The following is a 21987-nucleotide window of genomic DNA, read 5'->3' as shown; positions in this document are numbered from 1 at the left end:
ACCGATTATGATTTTTCAACACCGATACCGATTTATTGGAGGACCAAAAATAGCCGATACCAATTGTGAATACTTTGTAGAAGCACCATTGGCAGCAATTACAGCTTTGAGTCTTTCTGGGTAAGTCTTTAGACAGGGGTACTCAACTCTTACCCTACGAGGTCCGGAGCTTGCTTGTTTTTTGTTCTACCTGATAATTGCACACACCTGATGTCTCAGGCCTAAATCACTCCCTGATTAGAGGGGAACAATGAAAAAAATGCAGTGGAACTGGCTTTGAGGTCCAGAGTTGAGTTTGAGGGCTCTAGGAGTATTCCACACCTGGGTTGTGCAACATTTGCCCAAAATTCTTTAAAATGATTCAAGCTCTTTCAAATGGTCATATATTTTCAAGTAGATTTAACCTCTCTAGTGTGTGTGGGACGGTAGCGTCCCACCTCGCCAACAGCCAGTGAAATAGCAGAGCGCCAAATTCAAAACAACAAAAATCTCATAATTCAAATTTCTCACACATACAAGTATTATACACCATTTTAAAGATAATCTTCTTCAACCACAGTGTCCGATTTCAAAAAGGCTTTACGGCAAAAGCATAGCATTAGATTATGTTAGGACAGCACCTAAACAAGAAAAACCACACAGCCATTTTCCAAGCAAGGAGAGGCGTCACAAAAACCAGAAATACAGCTAAAATGAATCACTAACCTTTGATCTTCATCAGATGGCACTCATAGGACTTCATGTTACACAATACATGTATGGTTTGCTCGATAAAGTTCATATTTATATCCAAAAACCCCTCTTTTTTTATTTTTTACATTGGCGTGTAATGTCCAGAAATGTTTTGCCTCAAACTTCCAGTGAATAAGCACATCAATTTACAGAAATACTCATAAACTTTGATAAAAGATTCAAGTGTTATGCACAGAATTATAGACAAACTTCTCCTTAATGCAACTGCTGTGTCAGATTTCAAAAAAGCTTTACTGCGAAAGCAAACTTTGCAATCATCTGAGTACAGCGCTCAGACATCAAAACAAGCCATACAGATACCTGCCATTTGAGTCAACAGAAGTCACCTATAGCATTATAAATATTCACTTACCTTTGATCTTCATCAGAATGCACTCCCAGGAATCCCAGTTCCACAATAAATGTTTGTTTTGTTTAGATAAAGTCCATATTTATGTCCAAATACCTCCTTTTTGTTCAGTCGAGTAATCCAAATGCACTGTGCTCGCACAGTAAGTTCAGACGAAAAGTCAGTTATATTACAGTTCGTAGAAACATGTCAAACAATGTATAGAATCAATCTTTAGGATGTTTTTATCATAAATCTTCCATAATATTCCAACCGGACGATTCCTTTGTCTTCAGAAATGAAAAGGAACACACCTAACTCTCACGGGAGGGCGCGCGTGATTGAGCTCATGTCATTTTCTCAGTCATCTCATTCCAAGCGCTCTTATTCTCTCCCCATTCACAGTAAAAGCATGAAACAACGTTCTAAAAGACTGTTGACATCTAGTGGAAGCCTTAGGAAGTGCAAAATGACCCCACAGACACTATGTTAGATGGGCAATCACTTGAAAAACTACAACCTCAGATTTCCACACTTCCTGGTTGGATTTGGTTCTCAGGTTTTTGCCTGCCATATGAGTTCTGTTTATACTCACAGACATCATTCAAGCAGTTTTAGAAACTTGAGTGTTTTCTATCCAAATCTACTAATAATATGCATATCTTAGCTTCTTTACTACGGGCACACTTTTCATCCAGACGTCAAAATACTGCCCCCTACCCAAGAGAGGTTAAGTCCAAACTGTAACTCTGCCACTCAGGAACACTGTCTTCTTGGTAAGCAACTCCAGTATAGATTTGGTTTTGAGGTTATTGTCCTGCTGAATAGTAATTTAATCTCCCAATGTCTGGTGGAAAGAAGACTGAACCATGTTTTCCTCTAGGATTTTTGTCTGTGCTTAGCTCCATTATGTTAATTTTTTTTATCCTGAAAAACACCCCAGTCCTTACCGATTTACAAGCGTACCCATAACATGATGCAGCCACCACTATGCTTCAGAATATGCAGATTGGTACTCAGTAATGTGTTATATTGGATTTGCCCCAAACGTAACACTTTGTATTCAGGAAAAAAGTTAATTGCTTTAGTGCCATGTTGCAAACAGGATGTATGTTTTGGAATATTTATATTATGTACAGGCTTCCTTTTCACTCTGTCAATTAGATTAGTATTGTGGAGTAACTACAGTGTTGATCCATCCTCAGTTTTCTCCCATCACAGCCATTAAACTCTAACTGTTTTAAAGTCACCATTGACTTCATTGTGTTTTCCTTCATCTCCGGCAAGTGAGTTAGGAAGGACGCCTGTCTCATTGTAGTGACTGGGTATATTGATACATCATCCAAAGTTGAATTAATAACTTCACCATGGTCAAAGGAATATTCAATGTCTGCTTTTGTTATTTTTTTACCCATCTACCAATAGGTGCCCTTTGCGAGGCATTGGAAAACCTCTCTGGTCTTTGTGGTTGAATCTGTGTTTGAAATTTACTGTTGGACTGAGGGACCTTTACAATTATCTGTATGTGTGTGGTACAGAGATTGCGTAGTCATTCAAAAATCATGTTTAACACTATTAGGCCATGTGACTTGTTAAGCACATTTTTACTCCTGAACTTATTTAGGCTTTCCATAACAAAGGGGCGGAATACTTATTCACGAAAGACATTTCAGCTTTACATTTTTTATTAATTCATAAAACATTCTAAAAACATAGTTCCACTTTGACCAATATGGGGTATTGTCACTGGCCTACACACTTTGACCAATATGGGGTATTGTCACTGGCCTACACACAATCTAAATTTAATCAATTTTAAATTCGGTCTTTAACAACAACAGTGGAAAAAGTCAAGGGGTGTGAATACTTTCTGAAGGCACTTTTATATTAGAGTTAGCTACTTCAAGAATTCAGCATATACAGTACATTCGGAAAGTATTCAGACCCCTTTTTCCCCATTTTGTGACGTTACAGCCTTATTCTAAAAAGGATTAAATAAAAATCTTCAATCTACACACAATACCCCATAATGACAAAGCGAAAACGGGTTTAGACATTTTTGCAAATGTATATTAAAAGAAATACTTTTTTGCCCCACTGTAAATAAGGTATTTAGTCAGCCACCAATTGTGCAAGTTCTCCCACTTAAAGATGAGAGAGGCCTGTAAGTTTCATCATAGGTACACTTCAACTATGACAGACAAAATGAGAGAAAAAATTCCAGAAAATCACATTGTAGGATTTTTAATGAATTTATTTGCAAATTATGGTGGAAAATAAGTATTTGGTCAATAACAAAAGTTTATCTCAGTACTTTGTTATATACCCTTTGTTGGCAATGACACAGGTCAAACGTTTTCTGTAAGTCTTCACAAGGTTTTCACACACTGTTGCTGGTATTTTGGCCCATTCCTCCATGCAGATCTCCTCTAGAGCAATGATGTTTTGGGGCTGTCGCTGGGCAACACGGACTTTCAACTCCCTCCAAAGATTGTTATTGACCAAATACCATATATTACAGGCCTCTCATCTTTTTAAGTGGGAGAACTTGCACAATTGGTGGCTGACTAAATACTTTTTTGCACCACTGTATATGAGTATTTATACCTTTTGCTATGAGACTCGAAATTGAGCTCAGGTGCATCCTGGTTCCATTGATCATCCTTGAGATGTTTCTACAACATGATTGAAGTCCACCTGTGGTAAATTCAATAATTTGGACATAATTTAGAAAGGTACACACCTGTCTATATAACGTCCCACAGTTGACAGTGCATGTCAGAGCAAAATCCAAGCCATGAGGTCGAAGGAATTGTCCGTAGAGCTCAGAGACAGCATTGTGTCGAGGCACAGATCTGGGGAAGGGTACCAAAAAATGTCTGCAGCATTGAAGGTCCCCAAGAACACCGTGGCCTCCAGAAGTTTAGAACCACCAAGACTCTTCCTAGAGCTGGCTGCCTGGCCAAACTGAGCAATCGGGGGAGAAGGGCCTTTGCAGGGAGGTGACCAAGAACCCAATGGTCACTCTGACAGAGCTGTGGAGATGGAAGAACCTTCCAGAAGGACAACCATCTCTGCAGCACTCCACCAAACAGGCATTTTATGGTAGACGGAAGCCACTCCTCAGTAAAAGGCACGACAACCCACTTGGAGTTTGTCAAAAGGCACCTAAAGGACTCAGACCATGAGAAACAAGATTATCTGGTCTGATGAAATCAATATTGAGCGATTTGGCCTGAATGTCAAGCGTCACATTTGGAGGACACCTGGCACCATCCCTACAGTGAAGTATGGTGGTGGCAGCGTCTTGCTGTGGGGATGTTTTTCAGCAGCAGGGACTGGGGGACTAGTCAGGATTGAGGGAAAGATGAATGGAGCAAAGTACAGAGAGATCCTTGACGAAAACCTGCTCCAGAGTGCTCAGGATCTCAGACTGGGGTAAAGGTTTCCCTTCCAACAGGACAACGACCCTAAGCACACAAGACAACGCAGGAATGGCTTTGGGACAAGTCTCCGAATGTCCTTGAGTGGCCCAGCTAAAGCCCGGTCTTGAACCCGATCGAACATCTCTGGAGAAACCTGAAAATAGCTGTGTAGCAACGCTCCCCAACCAACCTGACAGCTTGATAGGATCTGCAGAGAAGAATGGGAGAAACTCCCCAAATACAGGTGTGCCAAGCTTGTAGCATCATACCCAAGAAGACTCGAGGCTGTAATCGCTGCCAAAGGTGCTTCAACAAAGTACTGAGTAAAGGGTCTGAATACTTATGTGATATTTTAGTTTATTTTTAATAAATGTGCAAACATTTCTAAAAACCAATTTTTGCTTTGTCTTATTGGGGGATTGTGTGTAGAATGATTTAAATGATTATCATTTTTCATTTTAGGATAGGGCTGAAACAATGTGGAAACGGTCAAGGGGTCTGAATACTTTGAATGCACTGTAAATATGCGGCATGTATAAACAGTAACTAAAATGCAATGTACAGTAAAAGTATTAGCATGAGCTATGCGGGTTACAGGTGTTGGTATAAAAATAGATAATGTATGTTCATCTGTAAACTGGAAAGAAAAGGCTAGAATGTCTGTCTCTCCTCTCCCTCTTCCCCTCTTTAGGTGGACAGATGAAGAGTCCAGAGAAGAGGAAGAGAAAATCCAACGCTCAGGTAACTACTGCCTTCAACACATTGCCCCATAATGTAAACATTTTCGACGTGTTTGACTGTTAGCCTCTTTTGCGAGAAGGTTTTACTTGTGTGTTCACTTGTCCTTTTACTGGCCTTGTTATGATGGTTGCACATTTAAGCATGGTCTAAAGACCAAGTTAACATTTTACGTTGTAACATAGTTGACGACTTGTTACATCGATCAGTGGTTTCACTAGTTGACTATTCAATCATTCTATACTACCTGTAGCTTCTCTGCTCTTACCAAACTCATGTTGTTCAATCTCAAAAATCCATTATCTCCTCTCTCTCCTGATCGTGTGTTTCAGGGGGCCGGTGGCGCGTTCTCCCACCTCTCTGAGTTTGCGCCCCCTCCTACCCCCATGGTGGACCACCTGGTTGCCTCCAACCCTTTTGATGATGACTTTGGTCCCCCGTCACTGACGTCCCGACCTGGTGGGGCTGGAGTTCCAGGAGGGGGTCCCTTCCTCCCGAGCCCCGGGGCAGGTGGAGGAGGGGGGCCCTATGGGGCTGGAGGCAGGATAGGCCCCGGGAGCATGGGCTTCATGGGCGGCCCTGGAGGACCAGGACGAAGACCGCCCTTTGGCCCAGGACCACCCAACGCAGGACCGCACCACCAGCTGGGCTTTGGGGGGATGCCTGGCTTTGGTGGTGGAGGAGGTTTCCCGGGACCCGGGGGTCCTTCGCAATTTAACATGCCCCCCAATTTCAGTCCGCCCATGCACCCGGGACCGGGGTTCAACCCTATGCTGTCCCCTGGTGGTATGGGGGGTCCTGGAGGGGGACCACCGCACCCTCGGTTTGGGATGCCCCCGCAGCAACAGCACGGACCGGGTGGGCACCCCTTCAACAGCCCCCCTTTGCCTGGTGGCGGAGGCCCCAGGGGACCCCCCCATGGCCCCATGAACCCCATGGGGGGCATGCCTGGTGGGATGAACATGATGGGGGGCATGGGCGTTGGCCCAGGAGGAAACATGGGAGGGATTCCAGGTTTACCCCCTCAAGGACAGTTCCCTCCCTCACAGGATGGCCCATATCCAGGCCTCAGCCCCCCGGGCCCAGGGAACGATGAGGGTAAGAACTTTGGTGGAGGTGGGCCCCAGTCTGGGCCTCCACAGCAGCAGCCTAACTTAAACCCCTCTGGTCCACCGGGTCCCAACAACACTCCCCCCGGGCCTCCCAACTCTGGCCCTCCCCAGCCTGGAGGAGGCTTCCCTGACCAGCAGCCCAACACGCCCGGCCAGCCCCCCTCAGCACCGCCCCAGTCCAACCCCAACTCCTCCCCCACCGGCCCCCTCAACGGCTCCCAGCCCCTGCAGCCGCCACCCAATCAGCTGCAGGGGCCCAACTCTACCAACGCCCCCTCCTCCAATAACCCATCCCAACAGCAGTCAACTCCGCCGAATTCTTCCCTTGGCTCCACCCTTTACAACCAGCAGAACAACACCCCTGGTGGAGGCTCCATGCCAAACGCTCCCCCCAACTCTGCCCAGAACAACATGACCAACAACAGCAGTGGGGGTAACACCCCTGGCAGCAACCCCAACCCACCTTCCAACTCTACCCCCAACACCCAGTCTCCACTGCCCCCTGGCCCCGCTAACCCCTCCACCGGCCCAGGCTCCGGTCCAGGGAAGCTGGGCGGCCCGGGCATGGTGTTCCCCTGCGGCTTCTGCCTGTCGGAGGTGCACGATGACCAGGATGCCATCTTGTGTGAGGCGTCGTGCCAGCGCTGGTTCCACCGTGACTGCACGGGCCTGACGGAGCCAGCCTACGGACTGCTGACCCGAGAGAGCTCTGCTGTCTGGGCCTGCGACTTCTGCCTCAAGACCAAGGAGATCCAAGCTGTGTATGTCCGCCAGGGCTTGGGCCAGCTGGTGGCTGCCAACGAGGGCTGAGGAATGGAAGGCGGAGGAGAATAGACTGGGAGGGAGGAAGGGGTACAGGAGAAGAGGCATTGACTGCTCTGATCTCTTTTGGAATGGCTTTGGGCTGGGTTTCCCAAAATAATCGTAGCGCTAAGATCATCTTAATTCCATTGAAACTCAATGGAACGTAAGATGATGTAAGTGCTACAATGCTTTTGGGAAACCCAGCCCTTGTCTACCCACCAGCTACTCACCCAACCTTATCTGACAAGCTTTTTACAATGCCTGATTTAAGTCTCTTCATTACATACATAAACACACAGTTGCATGAAGCACTTTTAGTGACTCTTTTGGACTGAACAACTGATTTCCCCCAACATGACAAATGTCCACTCCACATGAACCTCCACCAGACATCCGGCCTGCCGACCAGCAAAGCACTGACACCAACACACTACCTCATACTTTGTGACTGACCGGCAAGGGCCCCTCGCACTGACACACTGACTGACTGACCCCTGGTGAGAGCGTGGTCACCACACACACACACACACCCCTGGTTCTGACCCAGAGCAGATTAATCCAAAGGTGATCCAAACCGCCCCTCGATGTACTAGACTGTCCTCCCTATGACACCTCCAGAGAGCGAATGAATGGCGCCACAGAAAAGTGTAGATATACAGCCTGAACATTTGCCCAAAACACGCCTCTGTCGATCTTGGAATTCAGGAGAATCAACCAATGAAAGAAAAAAATTAACTAGATTATGTCTAGGTTCTGTCAATGGACTTTTTGTTTTTATACATTGAACCAACCATTTTTTTATATATATATTATTTTTTTTCACTGGACAAGGAAGTTGTGATATCAGTGCTGTTTGGATGGTGTTGGCATAGCTACAAGTAGTGACGACATGGTCATATCCGATGTGTGTACTAGTCTTTGGGGTTGCATGTGAACCAATGCAGTAACTTTGTCCGATTATCTTTTTATTTGTAATTTGGTCTCTGCTAGAGGCCTCAAAGTAGACCAAATAATGTCGCGAAAAATATAAGTTTTCATATTACTGTCATGGCAGGTGTTTCTAATTTTTATTAAAAATAAAAAATCAGTTCAATTTGCCTTTTTCTCAACTGTTCCCTTTGTACTGATATGTGCTGTGTAATAATGTGCTCTACTCTTGCGCCCTCTGGCAGGAACCTGAGGGACTGACCAGCAGCCCACACAGGGTGGGGGAAGGCACTAAACTCTGAAGTAGTAATTGTTTTTGTACTCGTCCTCTTCAAAAAAAAAATGTGTGGCTTTTATTGCATTAAACATGGGGATATGCTAAAGCCACTAAAACGGATATGGTGCTATCCTAGTCTAGTTTGTTAAAATTGTCTAACGACAGTACCAGAGTTGTTTCTTACATTGTTAGCCCAGAAAATCTTAAACGTTATTACATACAGCCAGGAAGAACTATTGGATATCAGAGCGACGTCAACTTACCAGCACTATGACTTTCCCGAAGCAGATCCTTTGTCCGAACCACCCAGGGCATTTGAACTGATTCCAGAGGCTGACCCAAATGTGTTCATTTTTTATTTAACTAGGCAAGTCAGTTAAGAAGAAATTCTTATTTACAATTATGGCCTAAACAGTGGGTTAACTGCCTTGTTGTGGCAGAACGACAGAGTTTTACCTTGTCAGCTCGGGGATTCGATTTAGCAACCCTTCGGTTACTAGTCCAATGCTCTAACCACTAGGCTACCTGCCACCGGAGAAGAGGAAGATGGAGCGGTCTTCTGGTCAGACTTCAGAGGAGCGCACACCACCCACCGCTTCCGAGTATATTACTTGCTAATGTCCAGTCTAGATAACAAGGTAGACGAAATTAGGGCAAGGGTTGCCTTCCAGAGACATCAGGGATTGTAACAAACTCTGTTTCACGGAAACATGGCTCACTCGGGATATGCTGTCGGAGTCGGTACAGCCACCTGGATTCTTTGTACTTCGCGCCGACAGGTATAAACATCTCTCCGAGAAGAAGGGCGGGGGTGTATGTTTCATGATTAATGACTCATAATGTAATTGTAACAACATACAGGAACTTGAGTCCTTTTGTTCACCTGACCTAGAGTTCCTCACAATCAAAAGCCGACCATATAATCTCCCAAGGGAATTCTCCTCGGTTATTGTCACAGTCGTGTATATCCCCCTACCACGATGCCCCTCAATTAACTTCACTGGACTTTATGCAAACTGGAAACCATATATCCAGAGGCTGCATTTATTGTAGCTGGGGATATTAACAATGCAAATTTTATCAGCATAATGACTAGCACTCGCTCTAGAAAAACACGATGACCGCTACTCTAAATTCCGCAATGCATGCAAGGCCCTCCCCCGCCCTCCTTTCGGCAAATCTGACCACGACTCCATTTTGCTCCTCCCTTCCTATAGGCAGAAACTCAAACAGGATGTACCCGTGACAAGGACTATTCAACGCTGGTCTGTCTAATCAGAATCCACGCTTCAAGATTGTTTGTATCACGCGGACTGGGACATGTTCCGGGTAGCTTCAGAATAATATAGACGTCTACGCTGATTCGGTGGGTGAGTTTATAAGGAAGTGTATAGGAGATGTACCTACTCTGACTATTAACCTGCCCTAACAAGAAACTGTGGATAGATGGCGGCATTCACGCAGAACTGAAAGCGTGAACCACCGCATTTAACCATGGAGAGGTGACTGGGAATATGGCCTAATACAAACTGTAGTTATTCCCTCTGCATGGCAATCAAACAAGTGAAATGTCAGTATAGAGACAGTGGAGTCGCAATTCAACGGCTCAGACACGAGAGGTATGTGGCAGGGTCTACAGACCATCACGGACTACAAAAGGAAAACCAGCCACATCACGGACACCGGAGTCTTGCTTCCAGACAAACTAAACACCTCTGCCCGCTTTGAGGATAATAGTGCCACCAACGCGGCCCACGACCAAGGACTGTGGTCTCTCCATGGCTGACGTAAGACATTTAAACGTGTTAACCCTCGCCAGGCTGCTGGCCCAGACGGCATCCCTAGCCGCATCCTCAGAGCATGCACAGACCAGCTGGCTGGTGTGTTTACGGACATATTCAAGCTCTCCCTATCCCAGTCTGCTGTCCCCACATGCTTCAAAGCTGGCCACCATTGTTCCTGTACCCAAGAAGGCAAAGGTAACTGAACTAAATGACTATTGCCCCGTAGCACTCACTTCCGTCATCATGAAGTGCTTCGAGAGACTAGTCAAGGATCATATCACCTCCACCTTACCTGTCACCCTAGACCCATTTCAACTTCAAAATTCCAGAAAATGACTTCATGGCTTTAGAAGCTTCTGATAGGCTAATTGGCATCATTTGAGTCAATTAGAGGTGTACCTGTGGATGTATTTCAAAGCCTACCTTCAAACTCAGTGCCTCTTTGCTTGACATCATGGGAAAATCAAAAGAAATCGGCCAAGACCTCAGAAAAAAAAATTGTAGACCTCCACAAGTCTGGTTCATCCTTGGGAGCAATTTCCAAACGCCTGAGGGTACCACATTCATCTGTACAAACAATAGTACGCAAGTATAAACACCATGGGACCACGCAGCCATCATACCGCTCAGGAAGACTCATTCTGTCTTCTAGAGATGAACATACTTTGGTGCAAAAAGTGCAAATCAATCCCAGAACAACAGCAAAGAACCTTGTGAAGATGCTGGAGGAAAGTGGTACGAACGTATCTATATCCACAGTTACATGAGTCCTATATCGACATAACCTGAAAGGCCACTCGGCAAGGAAGAAGCCACTGCTCCAAAACCGACATAAAAAAGCCAAACTACGGTTTGCAACTGCACATGGGGACAAAGATCGTACTTTTTGGAGAAATGTCCTCTGGTCTGATGAAACAAAAATAGAACTGTTTGGCCATAATGACCATCATTATGTTTGGAGGACAAAGGGGGATGCTTGCAAGCTGAAGAACACCATCCCAACCGTGAAGCACAGCGGTGGCAGCATCATGTTGTGGGGGTGCTTTGCTGCAGGAGGGACTGGTGCACTTCACAAAATAGATGGCATTATTAGGAAGGAAAATGATGTGGATATATTGAAGCAACATCTCAAGACATCAGTCAAGAAGTTAAAGCTTGGTCGCAAATTGGTCTTCCAAATGGACAATGACCCCAACCATACTTCCAAAGTTGTGGCAAAATGGCTTAAGGACAACAAAGTCAAGGTATTGGAGTAGTCATCACAAAGCCCTGACCCCCATCCTATAGAAAATTTGTGGGCAGAACTGAAAAAGCATGTGCGAACAAGGAGTCATACAAACCTGACTCAGTTACACCAGCTCTGTCAGGAGGAGTGGGCCAAAATTCACCCAACTTATTGTGGGAAACTTGTGGAAGGCTACCTGAAATGTTTGACCCAAGTGAAACAATTTAAAGGCAATGCTACCAAATACTTATTGAGTGTATGTAAACTTCTGACCCACTGGGAATGTGATGAAAGAAATAAAAGCTGAAATAAATTATTCTCGCAACTATTATTTTGACATTTCACATTCTTAAAGTAAAGTGGTGATTCTAACTGACCTAAAACAGGGGATTTTTACTAGGATTAAATGTCAGGAATTGTGAAACTGAGATTAAATGTATTTGGCTACGGTATGTAAACTTCTGACTTCAACTGTATATTCTTACTCCATTCCTTTACTTAGATTTGTGTGTATTAGGTAGTTGTGGAATTGTTAGATATTGCTGCACTGTTGGAACTAAAAGCACAAGCATTTCGCTACACTCACAATAACATCTGCTAACCATGTGTATGTGACCAATAAAATGTTATTTTATTTCCTTTTCCATTCAGTCAATTCAGGAATTAAACTGAAATTCACATTTTCCAAAATGTTTCTATATGAGGCAAAGTTTCCAGTGGTGTAAAGTACTTAAGTAAAAATACTTGAAAGTAGTACTTAAGTTGTTTTTTTGGAGTATCTGTACTTTACTATTTATATTTTTGACTACATTTACTTCACTACATTCCTAAACAAAATTCTGTACTTTTTACTCCTTATATTTTCCCTGACACCCAAAAGTGCTCGTTACATTTTGAATGCTTAGCAGGACAGGAAATTGGTCTAATTCACACGCTTATCAAGACAACATGCCTGGTCATCCCTGCTGCCTCTGATCTGGTGGACTCACTAAACACATGCTTTATTTGTAAATGTTGTCTAAGTGTTGGAGTGTGACCCTGGCTATCCGTAAAAATAATTTAAAAAAGGAAAAGTAATTTGAAATGATGAATACTTTTTATACTTAAGTATATTTTCAATTACATTTACTTTTGATACTTAAGTATATTGAAAACCAAATACAAATAAGTACGATTTTACTGGGTGACTTTCACTTTTACTTGAGTAATTTTCTATTAAGGTATTTTTACTTTTACTCAAGCATGACAATTGGTTTCTTTTTCCACCACTGGGAATTTGTTTATTTCCTGAATTGAGTAGTCTCCCTAGGCCAGGGGTCATCAACTTGATTCAGCCGCGGTCCGATTTATACATTTTTTTGAGCGGATGGTCAGGGCCCTGGAACATAATTACAAATAATTTGTAGACTTCAAATTGACCGCAAGAAGCCGAAATGGATATATTTTACTAAAACAACCATTTCAAACCTTGCTTACATTTGTATACAATCACATATCTCCATGTGTGGGAATACTTTGGAAATGTATTTGGAGCTGATTTGCTGGTGTTTTAACAGTTATGTCCAACAACTAAAATGTATTTTGCTCAGAGTACTTGGGTGGCCAAATAATATCCCCCATGGGCCAAATTCGTCCCGCTTGCCGCCAGTTGGGGAACCCTGCCCTATGCAGACAGGTTGCCTCCCACATTAACATTCACACACTGAGTGTACAAAACATTATGAACACCCGCTTTTTCCATGACATAGCTTTCACCTGGTCAGTCTATGATCCCTTATTGATGTCACTTGTTAAATCCACTTCAATCAGTGTAGATGAAGGGGAGGAGACCGGTTAATGAAGGATTTTTCAGCCTTGAGACAAATGGATTGTGTATGTGTGCCATATAGAGGGCAAATGGGCAAGACAAAATATTTAAATGCCTTTAAACGGGGTATGGTAGTAGGTGCCAGTTGCTTCGGTTTGTGTCAAGAACTGCAACGCTGCTGGGCTTTTCACACAACAGTTACTTGTGTGTATCAAGAATGGTCCACCACTCTAAGGACATCCAGCGAACTTGACACAACTGTGGGAAGCAATGGAGTCAACATGGCCCAGCATCCATGTGGAATGCTTTTGACACCTTGTAGAGTCCATGCCCTTACAAATTCAGGTTCTGAGGGCAAAAAGGAGGGGTGCAACTCCATATTAGGAAGGTATTCCTAATGTTTTGTACACTGTGTATAGTGCTGTTGCCCTAGGTCTGGGATTTCCAAGACCGATTTGAGTGAATTGAAATGATTTTGACCCAAACCCCGAACGGTACTGACAACCATTATGCTATTTCTATCTTTCAGTGTCTGTCATGGGGATTATATCCATCTAAATGCATTGTTGATGTTTGAGAAACAGAATTTTGTTCTGCTCTGTAGAAATGTACTGTTGGGGTCCTCATCAAGATTTCCACTGATACGCTGTAACAATCCAACATAACTTGTTTTTGGTCGTAGACGAGCAGTGAGCTATGAAGATAATGTATCTTGTTAAAGATACAAATTAAAATGAGTTATTACCATGGCATGCAAGTAGTCTGCCTATGGGCCAGGAGAAACTGCACTCCAACCACTATATTACCATACTTGACCAAAAACCGAATGGATCCTTGGTTGCATTCATTCACAAATCCCCTCAAACCATTAATCAAACAACATGATCAATCTTATATAGTCACACAGTGGAACTGTAACCTTATATAATTGTGTAGTGTAAACATATATGTTAGGCTGCCAGATTTCTCCTGTGGTAGTCAACTGTGATATTTAATTACAATATTCATTGTGATCAATCCATGATAATTTATCATTTTATTATTTTGAGAATAGCCCTAAATTCGATTGAAAATAAACTGGGTTCATGTACTCACGTAGGCTATAGCAAACAAAGCTATGAAGCGCAAATAGTCGTTTATATAAGCGTAATCGCTAGACCATTGATTGGCAGCACTATCCCGCCAATATCGAAAAGACCGTACATTCAATAGGTGCAGCCTTCCCCGGTATCCTGCGCCAATTGGCTTGTTTTGAGAGCGGGACGATAGTTATCTGACGTGCCTGCTGGCAACAGGGTGCTCTAGGAGCAGTAGTGGGGATTTGTTTATGTCTACAGTGTATTGTGAAACAATTCAATTCAAGGGCCTTTATTGGCATGGGAAACATATGTTAACATTGCCAAAGCAAGTGAGGTAGATAATATACAAAAGTGAAATAAACAATAAAAATTAACACTACACATTTAACATACAGAAGTTTCAAAAGAATAAAGACATTACAAATGTCTTATGTATATATACAGTGTTGTAACGATGTACAAAAGGGAAATAAATAAGCATAAATATGGGTTGTATTTACGATGGTGTTTGTTCTTCCTGGTTGACCTTTTCTTGTGGCAACAGGTCACACATCTTGCTGCGGTGATGGTACACTGGGATTTCACCCAATAGATAGGGGAGTTTATCAAAATCGGGTTTGTTTTCGAATTCTTTGAGGGTCTGTGTAATCTGATGGAAATATGTGTCTCTAATATGGTCATACATTTGGCAGGAGGTTAGAAAGTGCAGCTCAGTTTCCACCTCATTTTGTGGGAAGTGTGCACATAGCCGGTCTTCTCCATCAGTGTTTTATTCTAGGCTTCTACACTGCGAGAGAGCAGACACACCTCTCGAAAATCGAAGGAGACTTGATACGGCACTTCTGATATCTCGCCTGGAACTTCCTCTTTTATAGCAGGTAGACTACTACTGTAGTATTAACGCGCCTGTATATGTTGAACAGCTACTTATTTGCCCCAGTATCTGTGCTTTAGAGATGTCGACGATACACGTCATACTCATCGTCGACATCTCTAACGCACAAATACTGGCGCACTAGCATACTTATTATTTGCTTATGCTACCGTCTATTTGTTCTTGCCGTTGGTCGGTGTCAGTAAATGAAGGCCAAAGGGAATTGTTGAATCGTTCGTATTAAATAGCTTCTGCATTTCGCTGAGCCAGCGTTTATTTGGGATAAGCAGAGAGGGGACACCTGTGGCTTTGTGGTAAGTTGGCAGCAGTTTTACAATACTCCGCTTTTCCTGGCCACAGTAATAACCTACAGCGTGGTGATATAAATTGTATTATAGCGCAGTAATTGTATGGATATTAACATGTAGCCTTTCAGCTTACCCTGAACATTTTGTATAATATAATAGTAAACACAGGATATCTCATAGTGTCGGTTTATAGATAGAGAAGTAGGTTGCAGATCTGCAGACAGCATTTCGCAGAGGCAGACATCGCGATGAAGGACATTTCGAGGGTTATGGTGTACGGGTTTCCGACCGACCATCATCAAAAGCGACTGAACGAAGGAGGCCACGCGAGTCAATGCAATGGAGCTCCAGAGGTAACGTTAACCGGTCATGACTGTTGACTAGGCTAGCGTTAGACACTGGACAACTTTGTTGCAACTCTAGTTGAAGGTAACTAGCTAATTGCATCTGAAGTGTTTTGTGTAACCCCCCCCCCAGCAAATAAGGTTAGCAAGCAACTCAATTGTAACTAAAATTGCAACACAGTTTATCCGTGTACCCCTGTTATTAGGTAACGTTAGTTACTGTAGCTAGCTCCCACCTCAGATAGTCAAGTACTGTAATACATTTTGTTGACAGATTTGTTTTTGTAATGTTTTGTTAACTCCACCTCATTTAGCTAGACTGAAGTTGACATAACTAATGTTTGCTGATAAAGACATGTCCCTGTATTTGCTGTGTGTGTGTGTGTGTGTGTGTGTTGATAAAGCATACAACAGGTAGCTTGTTAATGCCAACTGATATATGTGGGTTCAGTTGTCTTAACAAAACGTTTGCTTGTTTTCAGGATGACATCTTCATCCCTGAAAATGTTTTCATCCTGCAGGAGGCAGGGGGTACATGCAAATCCATGTTATTTCTAAAGCTATTGTTTATTTCAAGTATATGCAGTGATTTGAATATAACTATAGCCTAATAGATGCATTAATTGTTTTCTACCAACAGGAAAGAACGGTTAGTACAGCATGCCAAACTGACCCCTGGGTGGCAGAGTGTTCCTGTGCTGCGGTGGAGAAGAGGTCCACCGGGACCATCACCAAAGAGCTCAGGGCCCAGCTAGATTGCGCTCACGACCATCAGTATACAATCGAGTCCTGCCCCTATTTGCCACAGATGGAGCTGATGGAGAGTGAGATCAGTGAAGACCATAACTCGCTGAGAGCTCAGAATCACACTCATCACAGTGCGAGCCAAAATATACTATCGATCACTTTGGGGGAGCGGGATGGTGTTCCGAAAATGGAGAAGGAGCAGGCCATTCAACAGCCAATTCAAAGATACACCCATCCATAAAGGGAATTGGAGTGGAATTATTTTTTCAAATATGTTTTTTTACCCGTTTCAATGGACGTGCTTCCTTGTCCTGGTTCTGCTGTTTCGACACTCTCTCAACCTATTATTGCTCAGCTATGAAAAGCCAACTGACATTTGCTCCTGAGGTGTTGAACTGTTGCACCCTCTATAACCACTGTGGTTATTATTTTGATGTAAAAAGGGCTTTTGTCAATATATATTTGATTGATTGATTGTTTGCTGTGCTGGATGCTGTGTATTCACTAACTGTCTGAGTGATGGAACATTTTTGTAGTATCTGTAACATATTTTGGTGTGTATTTAATGCATCTTAACTTCTTTCCTTCAAATAATTTTAGATGATTTATTGACTGGCTATGGCTTTCCAGATCACCCAACACTGCTATTTGTAAGGTTAATTTTAAGTGCATGTTGTGATTTTTTTTTTTACCATTCCTGAACCTGTGACCAGAAACAAGCTACGTAGGGGCAATACCAGAATAAGTGATCTACTGATTCAGTCTCTTAGCTGCTCCCATTACCTCACTGCTGAAGGGGGGTCCTGTAGTCTGCAGTGGTCGGTTGAGGCAGACAGGACTTTTGGGCAACTAAGAGTTTACCTCGGCTCCCGTGCTGGCCCATCCGGATCCCTCTTTGGCATTCATAGTGGAGGTGGACGCGTCCGAGGCTGGGATTGGAGCTGTGCTCTCTCAGCGCTCGGGCACGCCACCAAAGCTCCGCCTCTGTGCTTTCTTCTCGAAGAAGCTCAGCCCGGCGGAGCGGAACTATGATGTGGGGGACCGGGGGCTGTTGGCTGTGGTTAAGGCTTTGAAGGCGTGGAGACATTGGCTTGAGGGGGCTAAACACCCTTTCCTCATCTGGACTGACCACCGCAACCTGGAGTACATCCGTGCAGCTAGGAGACTGAATCCTCGTCAGGCAAGGTGGGCCATGTTCTTTACCCGTTTTGTGTTTACCCTGTCCTACATACCAGGTTCCCAGAATGTGAAGGCAGACGCACTGTCCCGGCTGTATGACACAGAGGAGTGGCCCATGGATCAGACTCCCATTCTCCCGGCCTCCTGCCTGGTAGCGCCGGTCGTGTGGGAGCTGGACGCGGACATTGAGCAGGCGTTGCGTACAGAGACCGCTCCACCCCAGTGTCCCGTTGGGCGTCAATACATTCCGTCTGCTGTCCGTGACCAGTTGATCTATTGGGCCCACACATCACCCTCCTCTGGTCATCCGGGGATCGGTCGGACGGTGCGCTGTCTGACTGGGAAGTACTGGTGGCCCACCTTGGCTCGGGACGTGAGGGTTTATGTTTCCTCCTGCTCGGTGTGCGCCCAGTGTAAGGCTCCTAGACACCTGCCCAGAGGGAAGCTACATCCCTTACCCGTTCCACAACGGCCTTGGTCACACCTGTCGGTGGATTTTCTAACGGATCTTCCTCCCTCACAGGGAAACACCACGATCCTGGCCATTGTGAATTGTTTCTCTAAGTCCTGTTGTCTCCTCCCTCTGCCCGGTCTCCCTACGGCCCTACAAACTGCGGAGGTCCTGTTTACACACGTCCTCCGGCACTACGGGGTGCCTAAGGATATAGTGTCTGATCGAGGTCCCCAGTTCACTTCGAGTCTGGAGGGCGTTCATGGAACGTTTGGGGGTCTCGACCTGCCGGAAGCTGGGCCCACGGTTTGTCGGGCCATTCAAAGTCCTGAGGAGAGTGAACAAGGTATGTTACAGGTTACAGCTTCCCCCCGATTACCATATTAACCCCTCGTTCCATGTCTCTTCTCAGGCCGGTGGTGGCTGGTCCGCTCCAGGAGTCTAAGGTACGGGAGGTTCCTCCGCCCACTCTGGACATCGAGGGGGCCCCGGCGTACTCCGTCCGTTCCATCCTGGATTCGAGGCGTCGGGCCTTCAGTACCTCATGGAGTGGGAGGGGTACAGTCCGGAGGAGAGGTGCTGGGTTCCAGTGGCTGATGTATTGGACCCTGAACTGCTGCGTGAGTTCCACCGTCGCCGGCCGGATCGCCCTGCACCTCGCCCTCCGGGTCGTCCCCGAGGCCGGTGTCGACGCACCGCTGGAGCCGCGCGTCGGGGGGGGAGTACTGTCACGACTTCCGCCGAAGTCGTCGACTCCTTGTTTGGGCGGCGGTCGACGTCACCGACTTTCTAGCTATCGCCGCTCCATTTTTCATGTATCCATTTGTTTTTTCTTGTTCCCTGCACACCTGGTTTTCATTCCCCAATCAATCTACATGTATTTATTCCTCTGTTCCCCATCATGTCTTTGTGAAAGATTGTTTGTGTTACATGTTTATTGTTGACGTGCTAGACTGGTTTGTTTTTTTCTGTGGTATTTTTCACGAAGATGTTTATTGTTAAACATAATTCTTGTGACTGTTTTGCGCATTTTGCCCTTTTGCCTCAGTGTGCGCCTGTTCACAAATCTCTGCTCTCCTGCACCTGACCTCGTTACCAGTACACACACACCTGACAACCATCCGCCCATTTTATTGGTAAACTACAAGGTACTGTATACAGTGTATTTTTTTACGATCCAATACGTAATATGGTACACTTGTCATAATTAGGGTTTAATCCAGATTGGCTAGAAAAGTGATCAAGATCTTCAATGAGATTGTGCAGGGATCCAGATTGCGGACTTAAGAAAAAAATAGTCATCAGCATACATTGACACTTTTGTTTATATCCCCTGGATTTCTAACCCCTTGATGTTCTTGTTGGATCTAATGTTAATAGCTAGCATTTCAATGGCAATAATAAATAAATATGGAGACAACAGACAGCCTTGCTTTACTCCTCTTAAAAGCTCATTACTTTCTGAGAAGTAACCATTGGTTACTATTTTACATCTGGGGTTGCTATACATAACTTTAACCCATTGTATAAGAGATTCACCAAAATTAAAGTATTCCAGGCATTTATATACAAATTCTAATTGTACTTTATCAAACGTCTTTTCAAAATCTGCTATGAAGACCAAACCTGGTATCTTCAATGTTTCATAATGTTCAATTGTTTCAAGTAATTGTCATATTATCTCCAATATATCGTCCATGTAAAAAAACTTTATTCTATATGCTATGCATTTCACATCATAAAATTGAAGTGTTAGAGGCTTCCAGTTTTTTAAACGGACTGGATCTTTATACTTACAATCTGGGTCCTGTTTTAGTAGTAATGAAATCAGACCTTGTTGAGTACCTGAAAGTCTACCATTAACTTCTTAAAGTGTCAATCAGCAGTAGAAACAATAACAAAGTGTCACCAATGCTCCTCTTTTGGTAAAAAGCTGAGGGATGGGGCTGGAAAAATATAACCACTCAAATTCATAGACAGCGCTATAGATGCAAGGAATGGCCATCCATGATATCAGCATTGTAATCCTGTTTCTATTATCTTTTTCCACTACCATGTACCCAGTTCGCTTTGGATGAAAGTGTCTGCTAAATGGCAAATATTATTAAAGTCTACTTTGACTCTGCAACTAGCTGCCCAGTGTAGTTACCATTCCTTTCCAATAGATGGCAGCCAAAGCTAGTTGAAGTCATTACTCTAGTGACAGAGACACGGGATTAGAAGGCACTGAAAGTAGTTTTATCTTCAAATGAAGTTTATTTGGTTACGCTTGAACCTGTTGTTATAGTGGACAAGTTAACCAATACTATTTTACATAAGGCGCAGACATTAGATCTGGGTCTTAGGCTAGGCTAGATTTACTCAATGAACTGGTTTTATTTAACATTTTATTCAATGCCTTTGCTTCTGGCTATGTGTGCATTATGGAAGAAATGACACACGCAGGAATGAGACGCCTTACACCTTGTCCAATTCTCTCTTGTGCCCATAGGGTGAACTGGCGATAAACTGCCAGCCTGTATGCTCTGCAAACAAAATCATAAGAAAAGTTAGTCTGATACCGAAACAATATCACAATGTATTGTGGTGTACAGCAGGTGAGCCACCAGGGGGAGACTCGTCGAGGCCTGGTGGCAGACGGTGATTACATCACGAGGCGATGGCGCCCTCTGCAGGACGTGCCAGGTCTTGACGGGCTCTCTGGCCAGGACTAATTGGGGCTGATTGTGGTTGGTGGGTAATCAAGGGCTGATTTGCTCACCAGCTAGCTGTACGAGTCCCATAAAGTTGCCAGAAGGGCAGCACACAAGGAGAGGTACTGGGGAAGAAGGGTGACTTCCGTATAGTTGGAGACGTTGCCCGAGCTAAAAGGAGGGAGTTCAGTTTTTGTGCCCGACAGGATACAGCAAGACCCGGAGCCCAGAAGACGGTATCCCGGAGAGGGTCTCATGGGGGAGACCTATCATTTTCTTTAGATGTATTATTTAAATAAACACCCTTGAAACTGAGATAATCCTACTGATCTGTGTCTGATCTGTGTAAACGTCTTGACCAAACCCTCTGGTCTGCCACAGTATTTATAATGAGCACGCCCCATTGCTGGTTAGAACGAGATTTCATGAATCATGACGCTGTCTGCGATTGGAACTCTGGTCGTCTAATCTAAAGGTAAATGTGTTACCAATGCACCAAACAGCGCTGATGATAAACGTCGTTATAGGATACTGATTATATATATTGACCACCGACACGTCCAATAAATACATTGCCATCCAGACAGGCTGACAGGAACCTCTGACAGTATGTAATACAGCCACCATCCGCTGGGATTTTGTGCTGTATCGCCACCACCTCTCTATAACACACACACACTTCTACTCTAGCAATTACCTGGCATCATCCCCACAAACACCACTTTGTGTTTGGCTACGCCGACTCTCTGGCTGAGGTGTTTCAGGCGGCATATCTGTGTTGTTACTGCTACGAGAACGAACTCTTGATCTGGTGCAACGATCGGCTCAAACATGACCAGCTTCAGTAGATTTATTGGCTCCCTAATTAACATTTTTCATTCTCAGACTTGAAGCTACTCGGTAAATTAAGCTATTTTTGGGAGTTCCAAAATGTTCTCTCCTGCTAGTGACGCAACAATGCCAATATGGCGATTTACAGTTACAGTTAGCTGACGTTCAAAATCATAGGGTTTCCATTCCCCTTTAAGCCTGTGTGCGCTGTACTGTGTTCGTGCCAGGGCCCGGACTTGAACCCGATCGAAAATCTCTTGAGAGACCTGAAAATTGTGTAGCGATGCTCCCCATCCAACCT

The 21987-nt window shown here is 44.2% G+C and overlaps 2 protein-coding genes across 4 annotated transcripts in view; one reads left to right on the top strand and one right to left on the bottom strand.

The window, feature by feature from the left end:
- LOC106570112 (pygopus homolog 2) overlaps positions 1-8258 on the top strand; it is a 24223-nt gene extending 15965 nt beyond the window's left edge. For all 3 annotated transcript variants that reach the window (XM_014142127.1, XM_014142125.2, XM_014142124.2), the window contains exons 2-3: positions 5198-5247; positions 5577-8258. In XM_014142127.1, the coding sequence (XP_013997602.1) occupies positions 5206-5247; positions 5577-7166 (1632 nt within the window). In that variant the 5' untranslated portion in view covers positions 5198-5205 and the 3' untranslated portion in view covers positions 7167-8258. The remainder of the gene's footprint in view (positions 1-5197; positions 5248-5576) is intronic.
- LOC106570113 (uncharacterized) overlaps positions 1-21987 on the bottom strand; it is a 27669-nt gene extending 5682 nt beyond the window's left edge. The window contains exon 1 of the mRNA XM_014142128.2: positions 21553-21987. The gene's annotated coding sequence lies outside the window, so the exon portion shown is untranslated. The remainder of the gene's footprint in view (positions 1-21552) is intronic.

The sequence above is a fragment of the Salmo salar genome, chromosome ssa14, assembly GCF_905237065.1.
Source record: "Salmo salar chromosome ssa14, Ssal_v3.1, whole genome shotgun sequence".
NCBI classification, from domain to species: Eukaryota; Metazoa; Chordata; class Actinopteri; order Salmoniformes; family Salmonidae; genus Salmo; species Salmo salar.
The sequence above is the reverse complement of the archived record's forward strand: the minus strand, read 5'-3'. Positions and strand labels throughout refer to the sequence as shown.